General features: G+C 58.7%; 2 protein-coding genes across 6 annotated transcripts in view; one reads left to right on the top strand and one right to left on the bottom strand.

Moving 5' to 3' along the window:
* Nucleotides 1-4,328, bottom strand: part of UBAP2L (ubiquitin associated protein 2 like) — a 30,387-nt gene extending 26,059 nt beyond the window's left edge. For 2 of the 5 annotated variants that reach the window (XM_082298754.1, XM_082298753.1), the window contains exon 1: nucleotides 218-464. In XM_082298754.1, the coding sequence (XP_082154880.1) occupies nucleotides 218-307 (90 nt within the window). In that variant the 5' untranslated portion in view covers nucleotides 308-464. Of the gene's footprint in view, nucleotides 1-217; nucleotides 466-4,063; nucleotides 4,247-4,300 lie in introns of those variants that run through there. The other 3 variants (XM_082298751.1, XM_082298752.1, XM_082298755.1) reach the window with 3 other exon arrangements.
* Nucleotides 4,329-4,446: 118 nt separating this feature from the next.
* LOC309583043 (protein C1orf43 homolog) lies at nucleotides 4,447-7,758 on the top strand. Its single transcript, XM_082298557.1, has 7 exons — nucleotides 4,447-4,579; nucleotides 5,047-5,148; nucleotides 5,350-5,458; nucleotides 5,632-5,685; nucleotides 5,963-6,129; nucleotides 6,252-6,310; nucleotides 6,689-7,758. The coding sequence occupies exons 1-7, from the start codon at nucleotides 4,511-4,513 to the stop codon at nucleotides 6,885-6,887; spliced, it is 759 nt and encodes a 252-aa protein (XP_082154683.1). The 5' UTR covers nucleotides 4,447-4,510; the 3' UTR covers nucleotides 6,888-7,758.
* Nucleotides 7,759-10,043: the final 2,285 nt, after the last annotated feature.

Consider the following 10,043-nt stretch of genomic DNA (forward strand, 5'->3'; position numbering starts at 1 on the left):
GACAAATGGAAGTAAAACCAAATCTCAGCAGCAGCTCCCAGTTGGAAGCACAGACATGGAAACCCCAGCGTCAGCAGCTGCCCAATTAACCTGGCTCTGGCAGCAGCACCTTGTGACACACGGGGAGTTCGTCAGGCCCCGCTGTTAGCACCGGACCCCGCAGGAGTGCCAGGTCTCCACCTACAAGGTACCTGCTTCCCATGGCCACTGCCCTTACCTGCGGCCGCTGCTTGTGCTGCGTCTGGCTCTGTGTCTGTGTCTGCTCCCAGCTCCCCCGGGCTCGGTTAGTGCCCACCGATGTCATCATTTACAGTATATACAAATAACAGTATTTACAAGGTTGAACTCTGTGGTGGGTCAGGGGAGAAGAGAGAACGGACTGTTAGATACCAAAAACAAAAGGCAGCACTGAGACTGAACAATCACATGGGTAACAGAGCCAAAATGACTGCTGCAGACCCCAACCCTCCCCACCACCTCCCTAAAACCACAGCAAGCCAGGCAGCCAGCACCATGTGCTCCCAACACAAAACAGCCACTTGTACTTCCTGAAGTTTCTCACCAGATACCATGGCAGAGTGTTCCAAATGGTGCATCACCTGCATCCACGTGGGAGCAATCAGGCCCCAGGAGCAGAAGTAGAATCATACTCACAGACTGGTTTGGGTTGGAAGGGACCTTAAAGCTCATCCAGTTCCACCCCCCCCTGCCATGGCAGGGACACCTTCCACTAGACCAGGTTGCTCCAAGCCCCATCCAACCCGGCCTTGAACACTTCCAGGCACGGGGCAGCCACAGCTTCTCTGGGCAGCCTGTGCCAGGGCCTCACAACCCTCATCTTAAAAAACCTCTTTCTCAGGTAATCTAGATTGACTCTCCTTCAGTTTGAAGCCATTCCCTGGACTTGAGGGAAAGAGGTTAACAACTTCTTGTTGAAACACATGTGTGACTGGGCACACATCTGCCATGAGCCCAAGCTGAGGCTGTGGCCATCAACTGGAGCAGGAATGCTTGATAAAAGCTTCAAAGAAACTTCACTTGGAGAACAGAGCATCTCAGAGCCTCAGATACATCAGCTACTTTCCCTTCTTTCTTGCCTTCAAAGCAGGGCAGGGGAAGCAAAAATGCTCCAGCAATAAGTGGTGCTACAGGTCTGTGGAATTTTTGTTTTAAAGAAAACCTGCCCTCGCAGCCCCTGCCTATTTTTGCTTATTTAATTGATTCCCCCAAACTGGAAAAATTAAGTTTTTCTTAGCATTCCAGATTAAAAACATACCAAAAAAGTGAACAAGAAGGAATTACAAGGAATAACAGCCAGTAACACTGTTAGACAACTGCTTGAGGCAACAAGTCCTAAGAAGAGTTTGAGTGTCCAAAGCAAGCAGAGTTTTCTAACCTCACACTGGGCCTCAGGGCAGGGGGTGTTAGAAAGGGATTAGCACAGAGGTTTTATCCTCTCTAGTGCCTTCCAGGTAAAAAGGATATGAGAGACATCCCACAGCACTTGTCAGGACTCACAGCTTCTGAGCCCCTGAAATTTCAATAATCACACAGTTCACATTTTTGTATTTCATCAATAAGACCCCAAAGCAGCAGGACCTGCTGCTGTGCCCCAGGCAGACACCTGGGACATGGGAAGGAGCCACAGACAGAGCATAGGAGCAGGCAGAAAAGCTTAGCAAGACAATCAGACCTGCAGGATCCCATCCAAAACACTGCTGTACACGAGCAGGGCAGCACAGAGAGAGAAATGCTGTGTGCCAAGTAGGGGAGCTCAGAAGCAGCATTAGCAAATAGCCCAGGAAAAGCTGGGGAATCTTCTGTTGGAGTTTGCAAGTACTCAACCGGGTAAAAAATCCTTCTGAGAGCAGAGAGGCCCTAACAATGCCTCTACACTGGACACACACCCCCCACGCCTGCTCCCACCAGCGCCTGGCCTTCCTCTGTAGGCAAGTTTCTGTGCAATTGCTCCTGCAGCTCCCCATAAAACCTCCAAACTTCTCCCTTCATGGCCACCCATGCCTCATGGCAATGTAACACCACAGTTTTACAGCTATACAGTGCCAAGGTCCCTTATCAGGAAACAATCCAAGCTACCTGTGCAGCCACCAGGAGCCCCTGAGGTATGGGGGAAGAGCACCAAGCCTGGGCTTCTGCCAAGGCAGAGCAGAAAAAGCTTCCTATCCCCAGCCATCCCCTCTGTGCATGTTTCTTTCCCATGGCATATATTTATTTTTGCCTTCTTCCAGTTCCAAGTCTCATGCACAAACAGCTTGTTATATTAAACCAAGATGGCAGCAGAACCGCAGGCCCAGAGGGAAGTGATTCTGTGCATCTGCAGGAACCCAACCTGCAACATCCCTGGGCCACAGGTCCAGCAGACAGAGTCTGAACCTTGTGCAGTGCCCAGGCATTGTTCAGCAGCTGCCATGCTCCACCCTGCCCAGCTGCATCACTGCCACCAGAAACACAAGCACTTGTCCTTTAACATGCAAAAAAGTCATAAGAAAAATATCTACAATCCAAACCTCAGCCAGGCCCTGACTCTGCTGAGGCTGTCAGGTGAGGGGGTGTCCCCATGCAGACCCCACAGCTACCCTGAGGAAAGAGGACTCAGCTACTGGTAACTTGTTCCTCAGTGGGGGAACTTGAGCCCAGCTCACTGGCAGCATTGAACTGCAAAACGTGGCTGTCCCAATGCCTCTGCTGGCCCTGCAGCTGCATGCAAGTTTCCCAGGTCAAAGATTTTCTCACCAAAAGCATTTCACCTCTTCTTTTGAAAGAGCAAACCTGCACACATGCACCAAGAGGAAAAAAGGGCAGCTCCAGCCAAAGTGAGTGGTGACCAGTCCACACTGGAGCACCAGGGTTAAATGGAGCAGCACTCACACTTCAGGTCAGTGCTGCACCTGGACAGGGCTTAGGGAAAACAATAAGTTTCACAGTTACAGGTTACAACACCCTCAGGTCAAAGATGCTGCATCAAATGAGATATTTGCTGCTACCCCCTTTCCTTCTCAGGCCACACCACTGCCTACCCACCAGGCCTAAAGAGGAGAGTCTCAACTACACAAGTGAAGTGTGGAGTCTCCAGAAAACGAGGGGATACAAAAATGTAACAAACTGTTCATTTTATTAGAAACGTTAGATAAGTTACAGTTTCAGAACCATGATCTGTAGGTCCCGTGGCTGTGCCAGAGCTGCTGGCTACCGCTTGCCCTGGCACATCCCAGTCTCAGTTTCCCTGATGTGTTAATACAGGAAAATGGTATTTTCATCCCATTCCGACAAAGCTTAATTAACATGTGCAAAAAAGCTCCAAAGCCCCAAAGGAAAAGGCCAGAGAGGGCAAACCTTTTCCTGCAACATGGGGCAGAACAGAACAAGGACCCAAAAGAGGATTATCAATGTGAGAAGTTTTTCCCCGGAGCAAAGACATGGCGGCCGCAAACCGAGTCATCCCGTGTATGCAAAGCACAAGCTTTTAGGGAGATGCTCCCGGATATGCCACCAGAGACCCCGACTTGGTAATCGACGGGCAGCGCTTTGCTGGGGAGTCTCCCGGGCCGGAGGACACAAGCAGAGCCCCCAGACCGGGATGGAGGGACGTGGACCGGGGCGGCACTCGCGGGCCGGGGCTCCTCCAGGACCCCCGAACCGCTGTTGCCCGGGAATTTCACGTGGGCAGTGGAACCACCCCGGCCACGGCCCCCGGGGCGCCACCGAAGAGCAGCGGCAGCAGCGGGCCTGGCGGCCCGCAAGGAGCCCGGCAGGGCGGGAGCACGGCTCCCATTGTTACCGCCGGCAGCGGCGGGGACGGGCGGGCCCCGAGAGCGCGGCAGGGTCGGAGCCGCCCGACCCCGCGGCCCAGTCCGTGGCACACAATGGGGCGACAGACCGGACCGAACTGGAGGGCGCCGGCGGGGCCGGGCGGGAGCCCCCACGGCGGCGCCAGGCCAGGCCCGCTGCGGAGAGGCGGGCGAGTTCGGGCCGCTTCCGCCCTCATGGCCGCGGCCGCCATTTCACCCCCCCCGCCCGCACCCGGCCCGCCCGCCCGCCTCACCTGCGGCGGCCGCGCACTACGCCAGCCCCCGGCTACGACCCGGCCCACTAGGCCGCGCGGGGCCCAGCGGCAGCGGCGGCGGGACTCAGAGCCGCCCCCGGGGCACCGGACGCAGCGAGGCCGGGTGGGTGGGAGGCGGCGAGGTCGGGCAGGCAGGGGGCGGCGGCGGGAGCCGGTGGGGGCGGGTTCGGGGGCCGCGCGGTACCGGAGCCGCCACCGCCGCCGCCGCAACTTTACCTGGGTCCGCCCGCACTGACAACTCCCCCGACCCCGCCCCCAGCACGTGACCGGGCGGGGCGGGGCTGCCCGCGCAGAGCACGTGACGCGCGCGGGGGCGCTGCGGCGGCCCCGTATGGGTCACGTGATCGAGGCCCCCTCTGGTCACGTGGTGCGGGCGCAGGGCGGTGCTGTGGCCGCCATGTTGTGCGGCCCCGCGCCGGGCCGGGCATGGCGGGGGCCGGCAGCAACTGGCTCTCGGGGGTCAACGTGGTGCTGGTCATGGCTTACGGCAGCCTGGTGAGGCCCGGCGGGACAGGGCGGGGCGGGACGGGGCGGGACAGGCTGGCGTGTCTGTGCGGCCCGGAGTGTCCGCGGAGCCGGACCAGGCGAGTCCGTGGAGCCCCCGCGAGGCTGATCCTGGCGCGGCCGTGGAGCTCCAGTGGGTCCGGGCTCGAGGAGTCCGTGAGGCTCCTGTGAGACACGTCCCGGCCTGTCTGTGGGGAGCCCCTCGGAGTCGGGCTCAGGGCCCTCATGGGGCTGGGCTGGAGTGCCCGTGGGCTCCTGGGGTCGGTGGGGCGGGGAGAGGACGTGAGTGGCGGCCTCTATAGAGACTGGGAGGGTGTGGGGCTGGCCTGAGTGTCCGTGGGGCTCCTAGTGGGCTGAACAGGGACCCCTGTGCTCGCCGGGGCCGGAGGAGCTGGGCACAGGCTGGCTGTGAGATCCCCCCAGCGCATGCCTGACCCCCACCCCCTGTGGCTCCTCAGGTCTTTGTGCTGCTGTTCATCTTCGTGAAACGCCAGATCATGCGCTTTGCCATGAAGTCCCGTCGTGGCCCCCACGTGCCTGTGGGGCAGCATGCACCCAAGGTGGGTACCCTACTTTCCCTACTCCCACGTGCCCATCCATGCCTGAAGGGACAGGCAGGAGCTGCTCCAGTGTCACAGCTGCCACCTCGGAGTGGTGATGGGCAGTGGGGAGGGAGCAGTTTATCCAGGGCCTGTTCTTATCCTTTTGATCCCACAAACAGAGTGCTCTGTAAACGTGCTGGCTTTTTTCTTGCTGTGTAGGATTTAAAGGAAGAGATTGACATTCGACTGTCAAGGGTGCAGGACATCAAGTATGAGCCACAGCTGCTGGCAGAGGACGACGGGCGGCTCCTGCAGCTGGAGACACCAGGTACCGTCCCAGAGGTACCGTCCCGCACTTGTTCCCCTGGGGCCAAGTCACACCTTTGGCTGCTCCTGTTGGTGTCCTGTCACATGAGATGGTGTCTCTGCTCCTGTTTTCCTTTTCCTCTTGGAGGGATCCAAGGTTTGCAGAGATCTCAGTTTGTGCTTTCCCTTTACCAGGCTGCTATAACTACCTGTACAGGATGAAGGCACTGGATGCAATCAGGACATCAGGTAAGGGATCCAAGGGCAAGAGTGGGAGCAGAAGGGTGCAGAGAGACCCTGAAGGAGGGTGCCAGCAGCCCCATGGGGAGGCTCCAGTCGGTCACTGGGGAGTAGCAGTCACTTCTGCTGGTGATCTGAGGGTTGGCACGCTCCATGTGCTGGGGCAGTTGCCAGATGGAGGCAGTGGGCATGGACAGAAGTTTATCCTGCCAGCAGTTCCTGACCATAGGGATGAGCACAAGTATTTTTACTTGTGCTTCAGCTGTTGTGTTGTGATTTTTTCCAGAAATCCCATTTCAAGCAGAGGGCCGGTACCCAAAGTCTTTAATAGGGAAGAACTTCTGTGCCTACTTGCTGGAACTGCGGAATTCCAGCACCTCCTTCAAAGGCATCCGCAAAGCCTTGATTGATACCTTGCTGGATGGCTATGAGAGCGCCCGCTATGGCACCGGGGTGAGTGCTGGTGGGGCACTGCTGGCCCTGTAGGGCATTCCTGTGCTCTGCCATGCTGCCAGGATTGAGGTCACGCCATAACTTCAGCTGGGTGTTCCATGGTCTTTTCTGTTTGTTTCAAGGTCTTTGGGAAAATTGAATATCTGAAGTACCAGGAAGCTCTGAATGAACTGGCAAACATGTAAGTGCTGCTGCCCAGGTGTGGTGGTGGGTTCCTGGGCCCCAGGAGCCCGTGGGGAGGTGTGAACAGAGATGGGTTTTGGGGCACAGCCATCATCTGAGACAGGGGCTCTCTGTGCCTATCTGTCCCTCTCCGTTCACTCCTTCCATGCAGCCCATGTGTTACTGCAGTTTTTGGTTTGTTCCATGGTCACAGTCAACATTCCTGCTTGTCCCCAACCACTTCGAGTCAGGGACTTGCACAGAACCTCTGGCCTTAGATTTCAAGACGTCAGTGAGCGCTGTCATCACAAAAGCAGATTTGCTTCGTGTTAGGCAGATAGATACCAGCTCCTCTGGGGTGGCAGCAGCAGTGATGGTGCCTCTTCTCTGCCCACAGGACCAAGGCCCGGGGGGGCAGCAGCCAGCGGCAGCACCAGTCAGCAGTGAAAGACCTCACCCTGTCCCCTGAAGTCTCCAACCCCACCACCATCCAGGTCACCTACTTGCCTTCCAGCCAGAAGAGCAAACGTGCCAAACACTTCCTGGAGCTGAAGAGTTTCAAGGACAACTACAACACGCTGGAGAGCACCCTGTGAGCGTGTGGGGGCCTGGTGCAGTGGGTGTGCTGGGCGGGTCTGGGCTGCAGTGCAGGCAGCACTGAGAGGAACCAGCTGTGCTCTCAGATCTCCCCCTCACACCACGTTGGAGGTCATCACTCGGCGGGGGCTCCATTCCAGCTGCTGGAGTTTGGCCCTCACCAGGAGCCCATTTTGGAGCTGCTGAGCCCATGGGGATCAGCCCCATGGCCTTCTCTGCTGCAGGCTTTTCACACTCCAGGCTTTGCGTCCTGCACTGTCTTGGACCCTGTGAATAAACTGATGAGCTTGAGCTTATTTATAAAGACATGGATCCCAGCCAGCGCTCCCCTCCGCCCGTCCTTCCCTGCGGCAGCTGGCGGGAACTGATGTTTGTCCGTCCTGTCCATCTGGGTCTTGGGCACTGGAGCCACCTGTCTGTTTTTTTCCGAAGGGTGAACACCTTTCCCCGTGACGTCATTGTTCCTGCTGTCAGCCCTTTGTGCCCAGCCTGCCTGTGAGCCTGGATGGGGTAGAAATAGTTTGGTGCCTGTTCTTAGCACCATGGCTGAGCTACCGCTTTGGGCTGAGGTTTCTACTCATTCTCCTGCACCTGGGCGTTTGGGGACGTCTTGAGTGGACAAAGCAGTGTTAAATGTCCCGTCTGTCCTGCCAAGGGGGTGTTTGCTCCCACTCTCACCAGCGCCTCGCATGCCAGCATCTGCCGAGCTCCTGGGGCTGAAAGCTCGTGGCCCCCACCTTGAGTCTGCGTTCTGTCAGGCTGAGGGCAGCGCCGGCAGCTCACCCGTCACTGTGGCGTGGGCGACAGAGTGGAGGGTACAGACCTCGGCACTTTTTAATTACTGTTTAATAAAATGACAGTTCAGCCCAAGTAGGATGCGTGCCGCTGGCCTCTTGACTGCAGGGGCCCATCCCTACCCGATCCCAGGCTGCCTCCCCGCCTCCTGAAGCTGCTACAAAGTAACCAGGATAACATTAATGGTATCCAGGATGCTGCCATCACTGCTGTGTTAACTGAGACACCATGGCAGTAACTGGCATGCAGTTACGGTAACCAGGGTGCCACCGTGACAGTAACTGGGAGGCTGTTACTGTAAGCAGGGTGCCGTTACTGCCTCGCAGGGTCCCTGTGGCACTGGCCATGGCAGGGCCAAACAGCCAGAGCTCCTCACTGCAGCAGGAGGAGGTCAGGCAGGGCAGGGGTTGGGAGGATGGAAATTCTCCTGGGAGCAGGTGGGGACAGTGGGCTGCAGTGTGCCCTGGTGCAGGTTAAACCCCAGGCCACGCAAACATGCTCTTTGTTTGCAGGTCCAGGCGAATGGGAATGCTGGACCAAGGCTCCTGGAGAGGTAGAGCCGGCAAAGTGCCCTGGGGGATGAATCCCCCGTGCTGGGCATCTGTGGGCGATGGGGAGCCCTAGCACAGGGCAGACTGGGGGGAACATCTCTGCATCCCTGACCTGCCCACCCTGTGTTTCAGTAGCTGTGGGCAGGAGGCCAGGGAGCACCCGCAGTGCTGGGCATCGTCCCATGGGGTGCTGCAATGGATCATGGAGTCGCAGCTGAAGAAACGTGTGGAGCTGGAGCTGTACCTTGCAGGCAGGGAGCAGGCAGTGGTGAGGCTGGCCATTGGTTGGGTACAGCTGAGGTCCCCCAGCCCTGTGCTGCCAGGGCTGGGTGCCCCCTTTGTCCCGCTCCACTACGTCCTGGGGGACAGTATCTCCCAGCGCTGGTGAGCCAGGGGGATGTGGGGGTTCAGCACAGCCCCTTGACCTGGCAGATCCGCCGAGACGCCCTGTGCCAGCTCCTCCTGGATGAGCACCTACAGCACCAGCAGGAGCTGCGCCAGCTGGGGAAAGCCTTCTATGTGGAGCGTCTCTGAGGGCTCAGCCCAGTGCATCGCCCAGCTCCTGACTGAGAATAAAACATGTTGAGCAACAGGCTGCATCTGCTGCATGTGAGGCATGGGACAGCCCAGGGCAGCAGTGCAGGAAAGACACAGCCCAGCACAGTTCCTGTGGCTGGGATCCAGACATGTTGCCTGCAATCCTCGGTGTCCTGGATCCTGCACACTTCGTCTCGCCCATGGCCACGCCAGGAGATGGCAGCACGGCCAGCATGCCTCACCAGACTGGGTGCTCTGCACTGGGTCCCTGTCCCAGCACAAGTTCTGCTGTGCCGTGCCGTGTGCCACGGTGCTCCTGCCCCGTGCGGCACAGCCCTGCAGCAGCCGGGAGAGGAGCCTGGCTGGGCTGTGTGCAATGCTCCCTGTCCCCACTTGCCATCCAGGCACCCCAGGATCCCTGTCTGCTCCGCAGCTGGGAGGGCTCTGTCCCCCACCTCCCATCCCTGCTGCCTGTGCCCGACCTTGGTGTCTCCCAGCCCCAGGGCCCATCAGTGCCTGCCCTGGCTCTGCTTATTGACAGGGCTGGGGGCCGCTGCGCCAGCACCCCCCGCCACGGCCCTTCATTAGCTCGGCTGTCGGGCTGCATCACATCACCCACTGCTGCACACACGCCCCCGGCTCTGGCACTGCTGCTGCCACGTGTGTCCCTGCCGTCCCCACTGCCACCTCATCGTGTGGCCACCTCAGGGGGCTGAAGCCCCTAACTCCCAAGGCCAGGCTGTGCCCCTGTCCTTCTCATGGCACTCAGGACTCTGGTTCCCCCATGTCCTGTCTCATTGGTCCCCCAAAGCTTGAGCCCCCACAAGGCCCCCAGTGCCATTCCCAAGGTTGATATGTCCCACTGCAGCAAAGCACTGCTGTGGTGTGGGGAGGCCGTGCTCCCAGCATTCCAGGATATCCCATGTGCTCTTTTGGCTGGACTCCACCACCCTGGTCCCAGCCTCAGTGTGGGTTGGGGTCCTGCCTCTGTCACCCAGCACGAGTGGGGCCTCAACATGGATGCGGCAGGGTGACAGGCAGCCCCTCCAGCTGCTCCTCAGAAGAGATACTCCAGTGAGCTCCAGCAGCCCCAAAGCAAGGGGATGTGGGGCACAACTGCCCTGTGTCAATGGGGCTCGTCCTTGGGCAGGGTCATGTGCAGCCCCTTGGTGGCACAGGGCCCGCAGGCCAGGGCTGGCCCCCCGGTATTGACAGCCCCACTAATGACAGGGAGTGTGACCAGGGGCAGGAGCAGGCGGCGCGGGGCCATCG

Source organism: Coloeus monedula (genome assembly GCF_965178545.1).
Source record: "Coloeus monedula genome assembly, chromosome: 29".
In the NCBI taxonomy this organism is placed as follows: Eukaryota; Metazoa; Chordata; class Aves; order Passeriformes; family Corvidae; genus Coloeus; species Coloeus monedula.